The sequence below is a fragment of the Lissotriton helveticus genome, chromosome 1_2 (assembly GCF_964261635.1).
Source record: "Lissotriton helveticus chromosome 1_2, aLisHel1.1, whole genome shotgun sequence".
NCBI lineage: Eukaryota > Metazoa > Chordata > Amphibia > Caudata > Salamandridae > Lissotriton > Lissotriton helveticus.
This window is the reverse complement of record NC_136058.1, coordinates 289,554,529-289,578,768: the sequence shown is the minus strand read 5'-3', so window position 1 is coordinate 289,578,768 and position 24,240 is coordinate 289,554,529. Positions and strand designations below refer to the sequence as shown.

At 49.1% G+C, this 24,240-nt stretch overlaps 1 protein-coding gene across 4 annotated transcripts in view; it reads right to left on the bottom strand.

Annotated features, from left to right (window-relative positions):
• Nucleotides 1-24,240, bottom strand: part of BTBD19 (BTB domain containing 19) — a 1,311,048-nt gene that overhangs the window by 576,383 nt on the left and 710,425 nt on the right. The window contains exon 4 of one of the 4 annotated variants that reach the window (XM_078671756.1): nt 8,175-8,695. The exons of the other annotated variants lie outside the window; for them this stretch is intronic. Coding sequence (XP_078527882.1) covers nt 8,297-8,695 — 399 coding nt within the window. The 3' untranslated portion in view covers nt 8,175-8,296. Of the gene's footprint in view, nt 1-8,174; nt 8,696-24,240 lie in introns of those variants that run through there. 4 annotated transcript variants of the gene reach the window in all.

The following is a 24,240-nucleotide window of genomic DNA, read 5'->3' as shown; positions in this document are numbered from 1 at the left end:
CTAAAATTGGTTTCTGTTGTACCCAACCTAATATTGAATTGCCAACATGTTTCGTTGCTGTCTTGTTTCGCAACTTCATCAGGGCTTACAGGGGTTCATCCTTTCACACATTCCACGGTTTTTTTCAGTTTAACACCTGCAGTGGTAGACAATGGCGTGTGGATAACATTAAAATCAAGGATTGCTGTACAAAACAAACATGGTAATGACAAATTACCCGTAGTGGCACTTGGATCATTTAAAACACATTTACCTCTAGGTGGCAAAGTTGCAACATACCCGCACACCTCCTGTCAGGGTCTTCGTGTCAGCCGATCACGTTTCCCTGCGAAACCCACCGTACTGCTTGGGTTCTATTTGGGTATGTAAAAAGGAAGAAAAGGGATTGCTCATATCAATGCATGGAGAGTAGAAAGTCTGTATCCTATAGCTATGTGGAACGCTTAGCTAGTATCCATGTGTGTTCATAAAGAACAGTTTGCCCGAATGTTCTGTCCCCGAGTTTAGATAAACTACTCTGGGTCTGACGCTATATCATGCACTGCTTTGATGTATGTACACATTCAGAAAGAACAATTTGTACGGATTTACTATCACAGAATCTAAAAAAACTAATCCAAGTCATGCATTCATTTTTAGGTCGAGCTAGAATACACAAACGAAGCTTGTGTCTAGCTCGACAACTATAGTCATCCGTCTCCTGGGAATCTGAGACAGGGGCCGGGCACGAGCATCGACTTCACCTCGTGGGCGTGCACGCCCAGCCCGGCGCCGTGCCCGTCCCTTGCCTCAGATTCCCCGCAAACACGCACGCACACAGACACCCACACGCAGGCAGGTATACACACAGGCACGCACACACACACACACACGCACCCCCCTCCCCCACCACCACCACCACTCACGGGCTCACGCGCACACACATGCGCGCGCACACACAGATGCACACAGACACACATATCCCCCCTCCACTCACGTGCTCTTTTGTCGCGTCGCCTCGCTGCGCTCCTTTTCTCCGGCGCATCTCCACACGCGGGGCACTTCTCTGGATTTTCACGCTACCGCGGGGCTCTCCCTCCATGATGGGAGCCCCGCATCAACGAGCAACACCGGCCTCTTCCGGCCGCGTCACAGGCCCCGCCCATGTCACGGACAAGGATGCTTGACTTCCTGGTTTCGCCCCCGCCGGCAACACTGCTTCTTCAGCAGTGGCGTAACATGGACGGGCTGCTTGTTTTAATTGAATATCCTTTTCGCTGTAACGCCAAACTTCAGGGGTCAAGGTGCTTGTGTGGCTTTAGGTCAGAGTGAGCAAATTTGCATATTTCTACCCTTTTGACGTAATGAAGGGGTGGGGTGCCCGGGTTAGAGTACAGGTCTCAGCTCCCAGGTGTACCAAAAACTAGGCGGCTTGAAGCCTCCTAGACTGCTCGAAGGGCGGGACGGGGTGCTCTGCAGAACACGATACATACTCAAAGGCATTTTCCAAATAGCAGAGGAAGGCCGTACCCGTGCACAGATCATGCCACCAAACGTATGTCGCTGCCGCATACATTTCTGAGCTCAAGGAAGGGAGCAGCTGGACAGGAGGGTGCAGGGCCCGGCAGCTCAGCTTCATGCCAGAGACATTATATGTGCGTTCTTGACATTTTTTTCAGCGAAGATTTCGCCGGAGGGGCATACACTGCGTCACAGCCTGTCAACTGAACCGCAAGTCAAGTCTGGTCGCCGTGGTCTGTTATTAAGCACAGCAGCTACTGGTGTGGCGGAGAGAGTGCTCGACACATCCCTTTGGGTGCTGCAAGATCCCCTTCCTCCCCCCCCGCGGTTCTACCGGAGCGCCCCATGTGTGACCCACGTTACCCCCTTCTTGTGCAGGATAGGGACCCACACAGCTGGACCCGAGCTCCTCAGATGTGTCCTTGCTCATGGCACTACCTTCTGTTTCAGCAGTGAGCTGCTGTCTCCGCCGACACCACCATACAGAATTATTTGATATTGTGGTACCAAATATGTCACTCCCACACAACGCCTCGCCATGGGTAGTAAGCGCTATACAAAGGGATTCATTACAATCCTATTTACACCCGAATTGGGTTTTGATGTTTTGCGGCTACTAACGCACTCAGGGGCGTTTCCCTGTAAGATTTTTGTCCGGAAATAACGTAACGGAATTGGTGATGGAGAACCACACCATTCTGAGTTTTAGCACACTGGACCTTGGGGAAACAGGAGGAATTAGTGCTTACGCCTCTTTCGCAAGATGCGGACCTCAGAATGATGGAGTAATACTGCACCTAGTAAATATTCCATCTCCCTGTTTATTGTCACATTGTGCATAGACTGACAACTACAGAAACGCCATTGCATCACCCCCTCACCCTCACATCCCCTCACCCACACACCCTTACACCCCCTCAACCTCACCCTCACACACCCTCTCACCCACCCTCACACCCCGCACCCCCACCACCCTCACACACCCCCTCACCCTCCCACACACCCTCACCCTCACACACCCTCACACCCCTACCCTCACCCCCTCACCGACTCACACCCCTTCACACCCTCACCCTCACACACACCCTCACCCTCACATCCCCTCACCCTCACACCCCCTCACCCTCACGCCCCCTCACTCTCACACCCCCTCACCCTCACACCCCCTCACCCTCACACCCCCTCATCCTCACACCCCCTCACACTCCCTCACACCCCCTCACCTTCACACACCCTCTCACCCTCACACACCCTCACCCTCACACACCCTCACCCTCACACACTCTCTCCCCTCACACACCTTGTCACCCTCACGCCCCCTCTCACTCTCACACCCCCTCACCCTCACACCCCCTCACCCTCATACCCCCTCACCCTCACATCCCCTCACCCTCACACCCCTCACACCCCTCACCCTCACACACCCTCACCCTCACACACCCTCACCCTCACATCCCCTCACCCTCACATCCCCTCACCCTCACACCCCTCACCCTCACACACCCTCACCCTCACACATCCTCACCCACCGTCACTCACCCTCTCACCTTAACACACTGTCACCTTTGAGGGTGCAAGAAGGAAGGAGCCAACACTTGGGCGACAGTTCTACAGTTTTTTTAATGTTTTTAACACAGGGTTGCAGGTGTATAAACGCAAGCAAAGTCCAGGATCCTAGGCTTCAGGCGTAGTTTCCCCTGGGTGGAGGCATCCGGACTCCAGCGTATGCAAAGAAAAAGAGAATAACGGGCTTTTAGTGGACTGTCCTAATGTCTATGGTTACAGTCAGGGTAGGGAGTGAGGGAACAGGCAACCACCACCGCTTAGCAAGGACATCTATATAGAGCGACCCGTGAGTATGTGCACAGGGAGTTTGTAGTGCCCCAAACAGCGCCTCGCTGCCTACCCGGTCCCTCCCCTCTTCCAATGAAACAGTGCACGCAAACGCCCACGCACCTGAAGAAGCCACGCGTCCTCCTTCGCGTGGCTGGGCGGAACACAGAACCGTTGGCCTCCTGGCTTCCTTGCTTCTGCTACGCCGTCCGTCGGGCTCCCGTCTCCGTCGTCACTCAGCAGGGGCACCTCCACGTCCTCTTCAGGTCCTTCGGTGTCCTGGTCGGCTTGCTTCTCCTGGCGTTGCACGTCGGATTCCCACGACGTGATCCTCCGCGGCTCACAAGCGCTGGCGTCTTCCGCATCCACCTCCTTAAGCCGCGAGGCCGGCCCTGATAGGCCGACAAAGTCAGGTGGTCCGGGGAACTGCAAGGCCAGGCTGTCCTTAAAGGGCCCGTAGCAACCGCTCTGTGGGGAAGACGAAGAGTCGGTTAGCTCAGCCTGCGCCGAGCAGGGGACCCCCTGACACATCCCTCCCCCAGACTTTTCCCGTTCGGGGGAAAGAGGGTAACGAGACAAATAGTCAGCATTGGTCTGTTCAGAACCCTTCCTATGGCAGACATCGAACTCATAAGGCTGGAGGGACAAGAACCAACGAAGGATACGATCGTTACGCCCTTTATTCCTTTGGAGCCACTGTAAAGGTGCATGGTCCGTGAAGAGGGTAAAGCGTCGGCCATCCAAGTAATATCGGAGCTTCTCTATGCTCCACTTCACCGCCAAGCACTCTTTCTCTATCGTGGGATAAGCCACCTCCCTAGGAAACAGCTTTCTACTCAGATATAGGATGGGCCTTTCCCTTCCCTCAGTGTCGTGTTGCGAGAGGACAGCCCCTAACCCAACCCCTGATGCGTCTGTTTGTAAAAAGAAAGGCTTCCCAAAATCAGGAGTAATGAGTACAGGGGAAGAGGATAGGGCATCTTTTAGGGCTTGAAAAGCATCCTGTACACGAGGAGAGGGGTGTTTGAATTGTGAAGAAGTGGCTGTTTTCTTTAGGAGATCTGTCAATGGAGCAGAGACAGAGGCAAAGTGTGGAATAAAGCGCCTGTAATATCCCACCAAACCCAAAAAGGCCCTGAGATCTCTACGGTTTGTAGGGAAGTTTTGACCCTGAATGGCTTTAACTTTCTCATGTTGTGGGTACAGTTGACCGTTACCGAGAACATAACCCAGGTATTTGACTCGTGTAAAGGCAAAACGCGATTTTCTGGCGTTTACGTGTAGACCCGCTTTCTCCAAGGCCTTCAGAATCAACCCTAGATGTCGTAAATGGGTTTGCCAATCTGGACTGTGAATGACAATATCGTCCAGGTAGGCTGCGGAAAACTGACGGTAAGGGGCTAGTACCGTGTCCATGAGACGTTGGAAGGTAGCAGGGGCCCCATGGAGGCCAAATGGTAGGACAGTGAAATGAAACAGGCCGTCTGGTGTTATGAAGGCCGTTTTTTCCTGATCTTGTGGGGACAGGGGCACCTGCCAATAACCTTTGGTGAGGTCAATAGTTGTTATGAATCGAGCCTCACCAAGGCGCTCTACCATTTCGTCTACTCTGGGTAGTGGATAACCGTCTTGTTTTGACACCTTGTTGACTGCTCGAAAGTCAATACAGAATCTCTTACTGCCATCGGGCTTCGGCACCAGGACCACTGGAGAAGACCAGTTGCTTGTGGAAGGAACAATGATTCCTGCCTCCAACATTTTCTGTACTTCCTCCTTTATTACAGCCCGTCTGGCTTCGGGGATTCTATAGGGTTTTTGTTTAATAGTCACCCCTGGAAGGGTCGGGATATGGTGTTCCACTAGTGGAGTACGCCCAGGTTGATCAGAGAATATGGACTGATGTGCTTCTAACAGGTCCCTCAATTCCTTCTTTTGGGGATCAAGAAGCTCGGGACTCACAACCGCCTGGTCGATGGTATGAGCAGAGGACGTGGCAAGGGATACCGAGGCAGGGGATTTGGGCGGGGGACCCAACCACTTTTTGAGTAGGTTGATATGGTAGATTTGCGTTCGGGAAGGAGACAGTCGCAGGCCATAGGTGGTCCTTCCTATCTTCTTCACTACCTGAAAAGGTCCCTGCCATTCTTTGCGAAGTTTGTGGGTAGAAGTGGGCAGAAGAACAAGAGCCCAGTCACCAAGGTTTAGCTCTCTCCACTTCTTGCCCTTGTCATAAAAGGACTTTTGTTTCCCTTGTGCTTTCTCCAATGTTTCATAGGACAAGGTCCTCAATTTATGCAACCTGGACTTCAACTGCTGTGAGTAGTCCAATAGCTCTTCAGCGTCCTTGGACCCGGTCCTCTCCCAGCTGTCTTTGGTTATCTCCAACAGTGTACGGGGCTTCCGTCCGAACAGTAGCTCAAAGGGGGAAGTCCCGAGACTGCTTTGGTACTGACTTCGCAGCACATATAAGGCCAATGGAAGTAGCTGATCCCACTGTTTCCCATCGCCCGACAATAGTTTTTTTAGGGTGGTCTTTATCAACCCGTTATAGCGTTCGACCAGACCATCGGTCTGTGGGTGATATACAGAAGTGCGAAGGTGTTTTATGTTCAACAAACCACATACTTGTTTCATAAGACGAGAGACGAATGGCGTCCCTTGGTCTGTGATGATGTCTTTGGGAAATCCCATTCGGGTGAACAACTCAACCAGTTTCTGGGATATGGCGCCGGTCGTAGCCGCCCTCAAGGGAAAAGCCTCGGGATAACGTGTCGCGTAGTCAACTACCACCATTACGTATTGGTACCCCCGGTGTGACTTAGGCAAAGGACCCACTATGTCTACTCCTATTCTTTCAAAAGGAGTCCCTATGATTGGAAGAGGGACAAGAGGGACTTTAGGAGGGATGTAGGGGTTCCTTTTTTGGCATATTTGGCACTCCTGACAGTACTTCTTTACTTGAGCGTACACCCCAGGCCAATAGAAGTGCTCTGTGATCGAATTGGTGGTCTTTTCTGCACCAGAATGACCAGCGAGAAGGTGTGCGTGTGCGTAAAACATCACTTGTTCCCTGAACGTTGTTGGTACTAGTAACTGGGGAGTGGCCTGGTCCTGTCCTATTCTATACAGGAGTCCGTTTTGTTCAACAAAACAGGGATATGGGAGCTGTTGTACCCCTTTGTTCTTCTGTGCATTCTGCCAAGCGGTTGTTAGAGACGCGTCGTTCAGTTGGGCCGCCCTAAAGTTGGAGTCAGTGGCCCAGGGTTCTTCTATCAACAGACCCTCCCGGATCCCATGATAACCCTGCTTGTCTAGGACTTCAGCCATGAGAGTGGAGAACCACTCATTATCAGTCCCAATGATCAGTGGCTCTGGTAATTCGGGTAGCACCCCTAACTCGCACTGTACTTGGGTTCCCTTTTCTGTTTGTAGAGTGACCTGGGCTAAAGGGTAGGTACGAACATCCCCATGCACACATTTGATGCGGACCGTACGGTCCAACAGTAGAGAAGAAGGGGACAGAGTGCTTTGTTTAACAACGGAATGGCGGCACCCTGAATCCAGTAAAGCTCGGATTTTCTTATTGTCAATTAGGACACTTACATAAAAAGCTGGTCCTGTCTCCTGGGCATACATTATAGCACGCGGCAAGTATCCCACCTCCATGGGTTCTTCCTCTTTTTCTTTCTTTTTGCGGCAGAACCTCGCTATATGACCCCATTCGCCGCATTCATAACACTGGGGACTAGTCATGACAGGGGGCTCAAGCCTTGGAGGTCTTGGTTTAAATGATGGCGGTTCGCTTTGAGGCTTGAAGGGTTTCTTGTCAGGCTTCAGGTTGCTTTTGGAAACTGGGGGTTTCTCGGGTTCTCTAAATGTAGGCCGAGTTTGAGCTCGGGCATATGAGTTGGCCATTTCGATGGCATGATCTAAAGTCAACCCTGCATGTTGACGCAGCCACCGTTGTGTTCCAAAGGGTAGGGCCTCTAGAAACTGTTCTAGGTATATTTTGTTCATGACATTGTCCATGTTCCCCTCTTGTGGCTTTAACCACCTATCCGCTGCGTCTTTCAATTTGTAGAACAGAGTCTTAGGAGCGTCCGTCGGGGTTCCCCTTCTTTGCCTAAAGCGTATTCTGTGTGTCTCGTCATCAACCCCCAGCCTATCCAGGACTATCTGTTTCACATGTCCATAGGTGGCTGTCCCATCCGTATTGGCCAATTGATAGGCTGCCTGGGCCTCCCCCGTCAGGAGAGGTGCGAGATAAAAGGGCCATCTCTCCCCTGGCCATGCGCTGGCTCTAGCCGCCCTTTCAAAATTGAGAAAAAAAGACACAGGGTCGTCTCCTGCGATGTATTTCTGTAAGGGTACTACTGCTCCAGGAGGGGCTGCTACTCTGCCTTGTCCCAGAACGGCCAACAATTGTGTTTGCCCTTCAGCTAGCTTAGTTAGGTGTTCGGACTGCTGTTGGATAGCGGCAGTGAAGGAGGCTCTGTCGTTTTCAGCCTGCTCGTTTGTCTGTCCTATCGCCCATTCAAGTTTGGCATGCCCTTCGCTCATCTGAGTTAACACGGTCTCCATCTTCTATCAGACGGATACTCCTGGCTGGCTCGCCACTTGTCACCTTTGAGGGTGCAAGAAGGAAGGAGCCAACACTTGGGCGACAGTTCTACAGTTTTTTTAATGTTTTTAACACAGGGTTGCAGGTGTATAAACGCAAGCAAAGTCCAGGATCCTAGGCTTCAGGCGTAGTTTCCCCTGGGTGGAGGCATCCGGACTCCAGCGTATGCAAAGAAAAAGAGAATAACGGGCTTTTAGTGGACTGTCCTAATGTCTATGGTTACAGTCAGGGTAGGGAGTGAGGGAACAGGCAACCACCACCGCTTAGCAAGGACATCTATATAGAGCGACCCGTGAGTATGTGCACAGGGAGTTTGTAGTGCCCCAAACAGCGCCTCGCTGCCTACCCGGTCCCTCCCCTCTTCCAATGAAACAGTGCACGCAAACGCCCACGCACCTGAAGAAGCCACGCGTCCTCCTTCGCGTGGCTGGGCGGAACACAGAACCGTTGGCCTCCTGGCTTCCTTGCTTCTGCTACGCCGTCCGTCGGGCTCCCGTCTCCGTCGTCACTCAGCAGGGGCACCTCCACGTCCTCTTCAGGTCCTTCGGTGTCCTGGTCGGCTTGCTTCTCCTGGCGTTGCACGTCGGATTCCCACGACGTGATCCTCCGCGGCTCACAAGCGCTGGCGTCTTCCGCATCCACCTCCTTAAGCCGCGAGGCCGGCCCTGATAGGCCGACAAAGTCAGGTGGTCCGGGGAACTGCAAGGCCAGGCTGTCCTTAAAGGGCCCGTAGCAACCGCTCTGTGGGGAAGACGAAGAGTCGGTTAGCTCAGCCTGCGCCGAGCAGGGGACCCCCTGACACACACCCTCTCACCCTCACACCCCCTCTCACCCTCACACCCCCTCACCCTCACACCCCCTCACCCCCAAACCCCCTCACACCCCCTCACCCTCACATCCCCTCACCCATCCTCACCTTCACACACCCTCACCCTTGCACAGCCTCACACACCCTCACTCACCCTCACACCCCCTCACCCTCACCCACCCTCACGTAAATACAACACATATTGCATTACAAATGCTATAGGTGTCACATTTGCGTAAGCTATAACTATTGGCATTGTAAATGACAACGCGTTTAATTTCGCTATTTTCACACAACATAAATAAAAAAATTGTCATTTACAATACCAATAGCTCAAACTTTCCTAATGCGAGACCTATTACATTGCAAATGCTTGTTAGCATATTCGAGATAGTCAAGACGTCTCAATGGAAATGCCACTCTCCCTCATTTGGACATCGATTGTGAGCCAGAGTAACCTGCTCTAGCCCCAACCACAACAAGTTCCGTTTGCGTGTTCCCATTCGGGTATGTCTGATAGAATCAACATAAATCAGCCTCTATAGTAAACCTTACCGCTGCCGCGTCCCACCGGCGTTTTAGGAGCACCGACTCAGAACGCTGAATTCCGCGGTGATTTAAACGGCCCTGCTCGCCACTCCCTCCAATCACGTCCCATACTCTACAGCATGCGGAGAAGGGGCGGTTTTGAGCGTAACGGCGGCGGCCATCTTAAAGTTTAATAAACCACACCTTAAATTCATAACGTATTCGATGTGAAAAGGGATCCAATCAATCTCAAACGTTTTCATAACAATTTTACATCCCTCACTATTCAACCATCAAAAATTTGTGAGACCACCGATGTTTGTCAAAAATAGTATAATTTCATGGTGGCCACCCCTGCACATGAATCCCGGGGCGGCAAATTATAAGATAAGTGAATGTAACCGATTACAAACTGTACTGTGTCTGAGCCTACTTCTCATATCCTACTGCCGGTAGCCAATATTAAAAGGTAAGATGTCTCAGAAATCGTCATCAAGCCTGATTTATAATAGAACTTGCGGAGAGGAATGGTATAAACCTAGGGGCGGGGAGGAACAAATTGATTATGGAAGAAATCACATGGGCCCACTGCGGCATCCATAACATTCAACAGAAAATTACTGATGATCACTTAACTTGCTATGTTAACAGTTATAGAGCTCCCAGCGGATCAGTATCTACTGACCTTATTCCATTCGATAAGGTCATTAAGCCCCTCCTTGTCTGCCTTCTCAGAATAGATCCATCTGGCCTCCTTTCTAGCAAGTATGCTTTCAATATTGTGTGACTCACCCATCACCCTTTCCAACACCACCCATCTAAGGTCCCTGGGTTCATGTTCTTCTCATTAAAATGTTGTACAAGGCGTGTGGAGAGTTTTTTGGCTTTGATTGTACTTAGGTGTTCCTGAATGCGTACCTTCACCTTACGTGACGTCAGCCCAATGTAGTGCAGGCCACAACTACTAGTGAGTCTGTAAATCACGTGCAAGGTGTTGCAATTACTAAAACGCCGGAGGTGCCAGGTGCTCCCATCAGTTAAAATAACCTCTTTTGTGGCGTAGGTAAGAGTACATACAGAACAATTTGCACAGGGATAATGACCAACCGGCAATGAGCTAGCCACTGAAGCTGTGGGATTCCGCCCCTAGGTTTATACCATTCCTCTCCGCAAGTTCTATTATAAATCAGGCTTGATGACAATTTCTGAGACATCTTACCTTTTAATATTGGCTACCAGCAGTAGGATATGAGAAGTATGGCTCAGACACAGTACAGTTTGTAAGCGGTTACATTCACTTATCTTAATATTTGTCGCCCCGGGATTCATGTGCAGGGGTGGCCACCATGAAATTATACTATTTTTGACAAACATCGGTGGTCTCACAAATTTTTGATGGTGAGGGATGTAAAATTGTTATGAAAACTTTTGAGATTGATTGGATCCCGTTTCACATCGAATACGTTAGGAATTTAATGTGGTTTATTATACTTTAAGATGGCCGCCGCCGTTACGCTCAAAACCGCCCCTTCCCCCCGTGCTGTTGAGTATGGGACGTGATTGGAGGGAGTGGCGAGCAGGGCCGTTTAAATCACCGCGGAATTCAGTGTTCGGAGTCGGTGCTCCTAAAACGCCGGTGGGACGCGGCAGCGGTAAGGTTTACTATAGAGGCTGATTTATGTCGATTCTATCAGACATACCCGAATGGAAACACGCAAACGGAACTTGTTGTGGTTGGGGCTAGAGGAGGTTACTCGGGCTCACAATCGATGTCCAGATGAGGGAGAGTGGCATTTCCAATGAGACGTCTTGACTATCTTGAATATGCTAAAAATGAATGCATGACTTGGATTAGTTTTTTAGATTCTGTGATAGTAAATACGTACAAATTGTTCTTTCTGAACGTGTACATACATCAAAGCAGTGTATGGTATAGCGTCAGACCCAGAGTAGTTTATCTAAACTCGGGGACAGAACAATCGGGCAAACTGTTCTTTATGAACGCACATGGATACTAGCTAAGCGTTCCACATAGCTATAGGATATAGACTTTCTATTCTCCATGCATTGATATGAGCAATCCCTTTTCTTCCTTTTTACATACCCAAATAGAACCCAAGCAGTACGGTGGGTTTCGCAGGGAAACGTGATTGGCTGACACGAAGACCCTGACAGGAGGTGTGCGGGTATGTTGCAACTTTGCCACCTTGAGGTAAATGTGTTTTAAATGATCCAAGTGCCACTACGGGTAATTTGTCATTACCATGTTTGTTTTGTACAGCAATCCTTGATTTTAATGTTATCCACACGCCATTGTCTACCACTGTAGGTGTTAAACTGAAAAACACCGTGGAATGAGTGAAAGGATGAACCCCTGTAAGCCCTGATGAAGTTGCGAAACAAGACAACAACGAAACATGTTGGCAATTCAATATTAGGTTGGGTACAACAGAAACCAATTTTAGTTTGAAAGGTTTGCAGCCCAGAATAAAAGTCAGAGTGGCCAGCAAGCTTCTCAATTTTAGTAGTGAAAACTACACTTTTGATTTTTCACGAGGGGTGTTTGTGTTGATGTGTGTACAAGTGGGAGTTATTATGTGTGTCTTCTGATTAGTGAAATTATCTGTGGATTTCACTTCCTTTTCTTTCCTTTTCTCTTCCTTTCACGAGTGAGAGAGAGTCACCAAAGATGAAAAGTGGGTAAACTGGTAATTACTAGCCAGCAACCCCTTGTGGCGGTTCTTCTGTGAGGTGCTCTCTCTCTCTCCTCACATTTTTTTCATTGTATATAATGTGGGGTTTGTAGGTGGCAGTTGACGTGTGGTCTTTTATTTATGAATCTGACACGGTGACATATATGAATTAATAAAATTCTTATAAATAGGGAATGAAAGAAAATGGACTATCCCAAAATGTCACGTTTATAACGGAAGATGTGTCCTGAAGGAGGAGTCACTTGTTGTTTATATAGGCTTTGAGTGGGGGGCAGCCTCCTCCTCTTTTTTCCCCCTGTGCTCCAAGTAGTGTGAGGTTTTGTGTACGGCGGCTCAGCCGTGAGAGCTTTTTATTGTTTTAAGAAAGGTTCTATTCACTGTGGTTGCTGTACTTGTTAGTGGAGTTGGTGCTGTTAAAACACAATACATTTGAGAACCCATTTTACCAGTGCTTCTTCGGTTGGGTTGCATATCGAATAGTAATAAATTGCTTAGCATTTTCAGATGAGCAGATAGCCCTGATACTTTCTGGCCCCTCATTACTGCTGCATGCCCCTTTAACAAATAACTCCACAGCAAGAGAGGAGTGGGATAAACTGTCCAATCTTAAGAAACGTCAGATACGAGTGGCCCTGCATGGGGCGCTCATGACTGAATATTTACGAGCAGGAGCATCACCACCCAGCTTACTAGTGAGATTGGAACCAAAAATCTTTTTAGAGGATAGACAATTCCGCCTAGACTGGAGTTTCATAGCCAACAAGTGCACCAGGGACTGGCTAATATTGATCATAAACACAGCCAAAAGGCTGAGTGAAGATCTGCTGAAGGAGATTTTAGACCTAGAAGAGAAATTAAAGAACGATACTGCACTAACAGATGCAAAGGATCAATTAGACAGGATTCAGGGTGAACTTTTGGAATATAAAAATGATATGGTCAACCAGAAAATCAAGGGCCTCAAGAAGAACTTAGATCGGTTCTCACACGAATGGGCTTTTCCCTATGTTGAGGACCAATATTACGATACACCTCCAGTCCAAAATCAGTCGTTTAACCACCAAAGAAGAGGTCAGAACTTTTATCGGGGGGGGTCCAAAGCAGCAGAGGCGGACACCAAAAAACTGGGCATTCGATAACACCAGTAGCGAGGAGGAGGAAGTTGCCAGCAATTCAAGTGCACCTAACCAAAGCAGGGTTAACTTTGCACCAGAAACAAGATCAGACGGAGATTTGGGTGTATTACTGAGAGCTTTTTTAGGGCAAACCCAGAGAGGCACACGAGGGGGAGGTGGGACTTCAGCTCAGAGAGGAAGAGGCAGAGGCAGGGCCCAGGTCCATTCATGGCAAACACATTCCCCACGTGTAACACGCAGCAGGGGCAGAACGTTTCAGGCCTAAATCAAGGTTCCAATATTGAAGGCGAGAGCCCAATAGATATTGTTGTCAATTTATCGAACCATGTCCTTACTTCGGCTGAAGTGAGAGTCCTTAACAAAGGACTCGGTTTTGTTCCGACTCCCAAACATGACAGCTTTGTGTGTAGAATGGAACTCTCTGAAATGATGAGGAAAATCAAACTTCACAAATTCTTTATGGATAAAGAAAGAACTGGTCCTTCTTTGTTTGACACCAATCTCCATCGCCCTTCCAGTTTTTGCCCTCCTACTTCATCCCTTGGCCCTGAAGTGGCCGTCTTTGAGCAGCGTGTGCTCCATGACATCAGGGTTTTGGAAGAAACAAACCACCAACATCGTATATCCAATATGAAAAAGGATGATTGGGCAGCCATGACATCACTGCAAGACAATCAACTGGTCACAATAAAACAGGCGGACAAGGGGGGAGCGGTCATTGTCCTAAATACATGTGATTATGAGGCTGAAGTATTGAGACTGTTGGGGATGCGTACCAACTATCATCCTCTCATGAGAGACCCTACATCTGAGCTGCTAGATGTGATCACGAAAATGGTCGCGGACGCTTTAGAGAAAAAGTGGATCACACCTAAAGAGGCTGATTTTATTGTCAACAGAAAATCACGGATACCGGCATTCTACATCTTGCCAAAAATTCATAAGCCCCAGCGCCCTCCCCCGGGACTCCCTATAGTCTCGGGTATCCAATCAGTTTTGGAACCTCTTTCTCAATTCTCTGTCTTCTTTTTGAGGGAGGCTGTCATCAGCCAAGAATCATTTGTACAAGATACGACAGACATCTTGAACATCCTCAAAGATGTTAAGTTCGACCCTGGTTCCCAGTTCTTGTTGACCATAGACATTGAGTCGCTTTCCTCCTGCATCCACCAGGACGCCACGCTGGTGGCAGCAGCGCGGGCTCTGGGGGATCTCGAGTGGTTCTATGATACCCCCCCTTCTTTTGTCATGCAATGCATAGAGATAGCTTTGACAAGAAATTTCTTTGAGTATAAGAACCAACTGTATTTACAAGTGTCTGGGACATCTATGGGGGCCACATTTGCACCGAGCCTGGCCTGCATCTTTGTGGGTCAGTTCGAGGGAAATGTGGTCCACCATTCCTCCAATCCATACAGGGATACCATCTCCCTGTGGAAGAGATACATTGACGACGTCCTCTGTATCTGGACAGGTACAGAGGACCGCCTGTCAAGTTTTCTGACATGGCTCAACCAGGTGGATGGTCCATCAGCAAAACCACCGCTGTATACTTGGATGTGGATATCAAAGCTGAAGGTAGTGGATTGGTTACGAGTATACACCACAAGCCCACAGATAGGAACTCCCTCCTTCACTATCGATCGTTCCACCCCCGAGCCCTCAGGGACAATCTCCCTGTAGGCCAGTTTTTACATTATCGGCGTAATTGTTCTGATACCAACACCTTTCTGGAACAATCTGAGGAGTTGGTGAACAAACTGGCAGGGAGGGAATATCCTATGAAGATCTGTACAATCTGTACTCCTGAGGCTCAGCCGGGAGGTTTTTAGTTTGAAAAAGCTTGTATTTTCTTAAAAATTGTGTGTTATTGTGATTTTAAAACTGCGCACTTCCCCTCACCTGCATATCGGTTGGGGCACTTACTCTTACCTCTTGACTCCCTGGCAGTCGATATCAACACCGCCACGGGATAGAAAAACGCCATTCCCGACAGCAGCGAGCGAGCCTGCAGTCAGGCCACGCCCACCTCTTGAGGCCACGCCCCCTAAGACTACTTAAAGCGCCGCTTTCCCGCCTTCAATCAATCTGTACTCCTGAGGCTCAGCCGGGAGGTTTTTAGTTTGAAAAAGCTTGTATTTTCTTTAAAATTGTGTGTTATTGTGATTTTAAAACTGCGCACTTCCCCTCACCTGCATATTGGTTGGGGCACTTACTCTTACCTCTTGACTCCCTGGCAGTCGATATCAACACCGCCACGGGATAGAAAAACGCCATTCCCGACAGCAGCGAGCGAGCCTGCAGTCAGGCCACGCCCACCTCTTGAGGCCACGCCCAATCTCTGCTTTAAATATGTGCAACACTCGTACGCGCAGCGGACGGGCGCAGCGGGCGCGCCAAAGGCAAGCCCGTCTGGGCCCGTCCGGGCCCAGCGGGACCCAGGCCCTGGAGCTCTGCCAGATTCACCGCAGGATCGTTTGACCTACACAAGTGACATGCTTCGAGCCCTTTACCAGAAAGGGAATCAGGAATGTCACTACGTTCATGCAATGGGTAAACCCTTTGTCAACTGCGCCCGCTGTAACCCAGCCGAACATTGCTTGGGAAAGCGGGAACTACAGCTGGGCCTCCTTAACTGTCGCTCTCTTCCAAAACACGCGCATGAAATCGCTTTGCTAATACAGGACCATGGCCTGGACGCCCTGCTCCTCACAGAAACCTGGCTTTCTGCTGGCACGGACTCGGATATTGTCAATGCCCTTCCCCCTGGGTATCTTATCCAAACCCTACATACCCTACGTGGAGAAGTGTGGCTCAATGGTTAGAGCGGCAGACCCTGATGCAGAGGTCTAGCCTGGGACCAGGGTTCAATTCCCCGCCTCGGCGGGTCTTGGGCTCAAAATTCCACGGACTTGATCATTCTCGCCTCGGTGCCTATTCCAATCATGGAGTCCCACTCTGCAACTCTGGGCAATAGCTTGCTTAATCTCCACAACGGCCCCCACAACGCTAAGGATGCCTGGCCTCCACCTTGGGGGTGCCCAGGAGTGGACACCTCACAGGGAAAGCCAGGATGGGTTCCACAGCGGAATTCGTACATGCGCCTTGAGACCCTTGCGGGTGAGTAGTGCGCTATACAAGTATCAATTTACATTTTTATTTTATTTACATAGACCTAAAGGGAGAGGAGGGGGGCTGGCAATTATCCACAGAGAACACCTTACTTGCCGGATTAGCAATGCCAACATTACAGATTGCGAAAGCTGCCACTTCACCCTTCAAATCCCCCCGGCACACTCCATCTCAGGACTGCTGATCTACCGCCCGCCAGGGACACCAGGGAAGTTCCTCAACGCCCTCACGGACTTGGTGTCACAATTAGCCTCCTCTGTCTCAAATTTTCTCCTCGTGGGGGATCTCAACATTCATCTTAATGATCCCACAGATTCCGCAGCATCGGATTTCCTTAAAGACCTTGGGTCATTTAATATTCGACTGGTCAACAACGAACCAACCCATGATAAGGGTCACATCCTGGACCCTGTTCTGACCAACATCGGGGATATTACTTCAGATCCCCCTATTCCTCTCCCATGGTCAGACCACTTCCTTGTTCCCTTCTTCTGGCACCGTGCCATTGCTCTCCCCCAACCCCCCAAAATTCGAGTGACGGGTCGACGTTGGCACAAGCTCGAACCGGTCGAATGGGCCAGCTTGCTCTCGGACACCACACCTGTCCTCTCCGCTGACCCGGCTACGGCCGACGAACAGTTCAACTCCTGGGTCACATCCTCACTGGATAAACTCCTTCCCAATACTACCACTCTCATACATACGAAAAGAGTGGCTCCTGCGCCTTGGTACACCCCGGCGCTCAAATCTTTGCGTCAGGATTGCAAGAGAACTGAACGCTCTTGGAGGAAGGACAAATCTATCGCAAATAAGGAAGTTTATCATATCGCATTACAAAACTATAAAACTGCCCTCCGTAAAACCAAAAGTCTATTCTTTCAAGAAAGAATAGAACATTCCACCAGCTCCAGTAAGGAATCGTTCGCCATTTTAAAAGAACTTCTCAAAATCCCTGACCCGGGACCAAGAGACCCCCCAGACCCCAAATCCGATGAGGAAAAGTGCTACAAGTTAGCCAATTTTTTCAAGGAGAAAATCCAAAAAATCCTTGACTCTATTCCATCTATGAGTTCGAGTGAGGAAGAGGAAGCCAGCAACTCTCTTCCCCTCCCCTGTCTCACTTTCTGGGAACAAGTGACGGCAGAAGAGGTCGAAGCCACACTGCAAGTCATTAAAAGTGGATCTCCTAGGGACCCCGCCCCTTTACGTATTCTCAAAAAGGTAGCACCCACGATCACTCCCCTCCTCACCCAACTTATCAATACCGCTCTTAAACAAGGGGTCCCCCCCCCAGTTGGAAGGCGGCAGTTGTCAAAGCTCTACTAAAAAAACCTTCCCTTGACACTGCCGACCTTGCGAACTATAGGCCTATTTCCCTCCTCCCGGGAACTAGTAAAATAGCGGAAAAACTTGTGAACAGAAAGCTTTCACAATTTCTGGAGAACAACAACCGTCTAAAAAGCTCGCAGACGGGATTCCGCCCCGGGCAAGGCACCGACATCGCCCTCCTCATGGCGGTGGAGGAGGCCAGAGCACTCCTAGACGAAGGAGGATCAGTGGCAGTGATCCTCCTCGACCTCAGTGCGGCCTTCAACACCGTCAACCACCAGCTCCTCATACTACGTCTTAGGAGTGTCGGCCTGGGAGGAACGGCTCTGTCCTGGATATCGTCCTTTCTGAGCCAACGCTCCTTTCAAATCTGGGAGAATAACACCTGCTCCTCCGAAACGCCCCTCCAATGTGGTGTCCCTCAGGGCTCCTCCCTGAGCCCCACATTATTTAACATCTATATGTCCCCATTGGAGGAGGTTGTTATCCCGTTCAGAGTGAGCATCGTCAGCTATGCTGACGATACACAGTTGGTGGTGTCCCTTTCTCATCCTAAACAACAACCTGCGGACCTCTACAACTGTCTGACAGAGATACAAGGGTGGATGAACAGATCATCTCTGAAACTTAATGGGTCAAAGACTGACATTCTCCTCCTTGGGCAGAAAGGGCCCACCTCACTGCTTAACATCTGGCCTCCTTGTTTAGGCTCACTCCCAGATCCAAAACCAGAAGTAAAAAGCTTGGGCGTGTGGATCGATAAGGAACTATCATTCACAACACAGGCAAATAAAGTAGCCGGGTTGTGCTTCGGGCTGCTCAGGTCAATTCGTAAGATCCTGCCCCTACTTCCTCACAACTCCCAAAAACTGCTGATCCAAGGCCTGATCCTATCTAGGCTTGACTTTAGTAATGCCATCTACTTAGGGGCCCCAGAGGCAACCCTGAACAAATTACAAAGGGCCCAAAACTCAGCTGCCCGGATCCTCACTAATACCCCGGCCAGAGCCTCGGCCAAACCAGCTCTGAAGCGTCTCCACTGGCTTCCGGTGAGAGAACGGGTAATGTTCAAGGCTCTCTGTCTGGCACACAGACTGCTTCAAAACAATGGCCCCCCATGTCTAAAAAAATTTATCAAACCTTACAAAGCCCCTAGATCCCTCCGGTCCGATCAGGAACATCTCATCGTCACTCCTAGAGTCAAGAAGGCCCGAACAGGAGGGAGGCGCTTCTCGGTCCACACCGCACGCCTTTGGAATGCCCTACCTCACTACCTGAGAACTGAACCCAACTACTTAAGGTTCAGGAGGCAACTGAAAACCCACCTCTTTCCTTAAACTGCCCCTCACTGCCCCTGCTGATCCCCCAGTCGTACGGATCCTAGCGCTGGGATACCTACGGGTGACTACGCGCTTTATAAAATTAAATAATAATAATAATAAGATAGTACAAAGAGCTCGCAAGAGGGCCCTTAACACTCCCCGTGAAGCCTTATTGGAAAGGAATGCCAAAGTAAAGCAGAATTGTATACCGGTGATCACGACCTTCGATCCTTTGTCTACTCAAACTAGACAGATCATACGAAAACATTGGCCCCTATTGAGAACATCTTCAGATAAAATGCCGCCCCCACGCTTTGCCTTTAAGAGAGCCCCCAATCTAAAAGACAAACTGGTCCATACTCGGAATCCCACAGCTTCAGTGGCTAGCTCATTGCCGGTTGGTCATTATCCCTGTGCAAATTGTTCTGTATGTACTCTTACCTACGCCACAAAAGAGGTTATTTTAACTGATGGGAGCACCTGGCACCTCCGGCGTTTTAGTAATTGCAACACCTTGCACGTGATTTACAGACTCACTTGTAGTTGTGGCCTGCACTACATTGGGCTGACGTCACGTAAGGTGAAGGTACGCATTCAGGTACACCTAAGTACAATCAAAGCCAAAAAACTCTCCACACGCCTTGTACAACATTTTAATGAGAAGTAACATGAACCCAGGGACCTTAGATGGGTGGTGTTGGAAAGGGTGATGGGTGAGTCACACAATATTGAAAGCATACTTGCTAGAAAGGAGGCCAGATGGATCTATTCTGAGAAGGCAGACAAGGACGGGATTAATGACCTTATCGAATGGAATAAGGTCAGTAGATACTGATCCCAACACCCAACATTGCTTCAACACCCTGCGTATGCTTCGCAAGATCTTCCGCTGGATCCCGACCGAGACCAGGAAGACTGTCACCCAGGCACTCGTCACCAGCCGACTGGACTACAGAAACGCCCTCTACGCCGGAACCACAGCCAAGCTACAGAAAAGACTCCAGCGCATCCAGAACGCCTCCGCCCGACTCATCCTGGATGTCCCCCGACGCAGCCACATCTCCAGCCACCTGAGGAACCTGCACTGGCTCCCCGTCGACAAGAGGATCACGTTCCGGCTCCTCACCCACGCACACAAGTCTCTCCACGACCTGGGCCCCAAGTACCTCAACGACCGCCTGACCTTCTACACGCCCACCCGACAGCTACGGTCCACCAGCCTCGCCCTCGCAGCCGTACCACGCATCCGAAGAGCCACTGCCGGAGGAAGATCCTTCTCTTACCTGGCTGCCAAGACTTGGAACTCCCTCCCCATCCACCTTCGGCTGACCCAGGACCATCTCGCCTTCAGGAAACAACTCAAGACCTGGCTGTTCGAGCAGTAGCATACCCCTCCCCCCAAGCGCCTTGAGACCCTCCCGGGTGAGTAGTGCGCTATACAAATGGCATGATTGATTGATTGATTGATCCCCTGGGAGCTCTATAACTGTTAACATAGCAAGTTAAGTGATCATCAGTAATTCTCTGTTGAATGTTATGGATGCCGCAGTGGGCCTATGTGATTTCTTCCATAATCAATTTGTTCCTCCCCGCCCCTAGGTTTATACCATTCCTCTCCGCAAGTTCTATTATAAATCAGGCTTGATGACGATTTCTGAGACATCTTACCTTTTAATATTGGCTACCGGCAGTAGGATATGAGAAGTATGGCTCAGACACAGTACAGTTTGTAATCGGTTACATTCACTTATCTTAATATTTGTCGCCCCGGGATTCATGTGCAGGGGTGGCCACCATGAAATTATACTATTTTTGACAAACATCGGTGGTCTCACAAATTTTTGATGGTGAGGGATGTAAAATTGTTATGAAAACTTTTGAGATTGATTGGATCCCGTTTCACATCGAATACGTTAGGAATTTAATGTGGTTTATTATACTTTAAGATGGCCGCCGCCGTTACGCTCAAAACCGCCCCTTCCCCCCATGCTGTAGAGTATGGGACATGATTGGAGGGAGTGGCGAGCAGGGCCGTTTAAATCACCGCGGAATTCAGCGTTCGGAGTCGGTGCTCCTAAAACGCCGGTGGGACGCAGCAGCGGTAAGGTTTACTATAGAGGCTGATTTATGTTGATTCTATCAGACATACCCGAATGGGAACACGCGAACGGAACTTGTTGTGGTTGGGGCTAGAGGAGGTTGCTCGGGCTCACAATCGATGTCCAGATGAGGGAGAGTGGCATTTCCAATGAGACCTCTTGACTAGCTCGAATATGCTAAAAATGAATGCATGACTTGGATTTGTTTTTTTTAGATTATGTGATAGTAAATCCGTACAAATTGTTCTTTCTGAACGTGTACATACATCAAAGCAGTGTATGGTATAGCGTCAGACCCGGAGTAGTTTATCTAAACTCGGGGACAGAACATTCGGGCAAACTGTTCTTTATGAACGCACATGGATACTAGCTAAGCGCTCCACATAGCTATAGGATATAGACTTTCTACTCTCCATGCATTGATATGAGCAATCCCTTTTCTTCCTTTTTACATACCCAAATAGAACCCAAGCCGTACGGTGGGTTTCGCAGGGAAACGTGATCGGCTGACACGAAGACCCTGACAGGAGGTGTGCGGGTATGTTGCAACTTTGCCACCTCGAGGTAAATGTGTTTTAAATGATCCAAGTGCCACTACAGGTAATTTGTCATTACCATGTTTGTTTTGTACAGAAATCCTTGATTTTAATGTTATCCACACGCCATTGTCTACCACTGCAGGTGTTGAATGGAAAACACCGTGGAATGAGTGAAAGGATGAACCCCTGTAAGCCCTGATGAAGTTGCGAAACAAGACAGCAACGAAACATGTTGGCAATTCAATATTAGGTTGGGTACAACAGAAACCAATTTTAGTTTGAAAGGTTTGCAGCCCAGAATAAAAGTCAGAGTGGCCAGCAAGCTTCTCAATTTTAGTGGTGAAAACTACACTTTTGATTTTTCACGAGGGGTGTTTGTGTTGATGTGTGTACAAGTGGGAGTTTTTATGTGTGTCTTCTGATTAGTGAAATTATCTGTGGATTTCACTTCCTTTTCTTTCCTTTTCTCTTCCTTTCACGAGTGAGAGAGAGTCACCAAAGATGAAAAGTGGGTAAACTGGTAATTACTAGCCAGCAACCCCTTGTGGCGGTTCTTCTGTGAGGTGCTCTCTCTCTCTCTCCTCACATTTTTTTCATTGTATATAATGTGGGGTTTGTAGGTGGCAGTTGACGTGTGGTCTTTTATTTATGAATCTGACACAGTGAGTTTTCATAAGTAAGCAGGTACTGTGGTGTAAGGTACCTGCACTTCTATTCTTCCATTTAAAGCACGGAGCGTGAGCACAGTGTGGTGGGTTTTTGGGGTGCTGTGACATAGGGTTCATATCCCAGGTAGTATTCCAGTGTGATGGGAACCACATTTGTGTACCTTCTGTTGTTTTAAAGGATTACAAGTGATTGTCCACGAACGCTGGGAATCTTAAATCAGCATATGAATTCATTCACTTCACTTTCACAACTTCACTCATTCAGCTTTGATTGCTACCACGAATGAATGCTGAATCGCAAATCAACTAGATATGTTTACATTTTCTTACAAAGTTGCTCAAAGGCTAATAGTCTTATGTTACACCTTTAAACCAGTCCTGTCTTTCAAGCCCTGCAATACGGTACTGTTTCCATCATGAGTTGGGGCTGAAAATTCCCAACATACTAAAAGTTGATTAAAACACCAGGACTGCCTAAAGGAAAAGTGGAAGTATAAGTGATGCAGTGTTTGAGCGAAGAAAGTATAGAAGTATGTGGGAGAGTAAGTGAGGATGTGTGCGTGTTTGTGTGAGTGAGATAGTGGGAGGGGGTGCGCACTGGAGTGTGCACGAGTTACACTGGTGCATGTGCTGCTAAGCCCTGGCATACTGGACGCAATTCTTGTTTATGGGGTAGGCCCCCATGTCCTATTAATGAGGGGTTGGAGATTGATACCCACAGCAAAGTACGGGTCTTAGCACACTGGCGATAATCCGTGGGATATGAGGCACCTTTGGCAAAATACAGGTGCTGATATTTTGGGGTAAAGTGCACTGTCACCCGCAAGGGTATCCTGTTTCTGAGTAGGTGTTTGTGCCCAGCCCCTACCTAGGGTCGGATGGTAAACTGAAAAGCCAGGTCTTAAGCTTCTTATGGGATTCGAAAGGATAGAGGGAAGCTCTGATGTGGAGTTGGACGCCGTTCCAAGCTTTTGCAGCGATGAAAAAGAACACCTGTCCTCCTGACCTGGTTCTCCTTGGCATACGAGAGTGCCCAGGGTACCAGGGCACCAATGCAAACTGCAGACCCTTGCTTAGCGGATAACATTTTTGTCGTACAGACACAGATAGCATCTGCGGTGCCTAACAATAGTCCTACCCCTGTTTCTTTTTATTTTTGAACATTTAAAACTCTCTCCCTGTTTTTACTTATTATGTATATTTGTGCAAAGTCGCTCAGGACATGGGGGCTAGTGTTGTTTTATGTTGTTCTATGCTGATTCAAAGATGCTGTTTTATGCTGATTCAAAGATGTTGATGTGTATCATATGGTGGTAAGTTCCACCCTTTTATGATTTTAACAAATCAAATAAAGTATTATTCTCCATATGCGGTGCAACCATGGAAAAAGTAGGACACTGGCATATTAATATCCACATTTGTAAAGCGCACAATCACCCGTTAGGGTCTCTAGGTGCTGGGGGCCGTCGGGAAGATTAAGCGAGCTATTGCCCAGAGGCACATGGTGCAGGGCCGGCCTAAGGCATGTGCAAGCTGTGCACCTGCACAGGGCCGCCAAACCCCTGGGGCCGCCACGCCAATATATATCCTTAGATACATATTTGCGTGGCGGCCCCTGGCAGGGATTTGGCGGCCTCTGGCCCCCTGCCTACACTCCCTGCTCAGGGCCTCCGTGAGCATGGTGCTGGGCTAATCTGCCGCCGGTGCCGGGGATCGAACCGTGATCCCCAGATTCCGGAGTCAGTCGCCCTGGCCGCGGCGCCACACCTCTTCCTATTAGATGTAATACCTGGCATAACTCTACCCACCTTCGCAACACCCTACCATAACTATCTCAGAACTATACATAGCCTACTGTCTAGTGAACACTTCTCATATATACTGTTGCTATGTATTTTATTTACTCCATATGTATTTTGTATAATTGCTACTATGATAACTCTGTAAGCGCCCCGATACTTTTGGGTCTGGCTCGCACTAATGTGCCTATATACTACTGTCTATCGTGGAA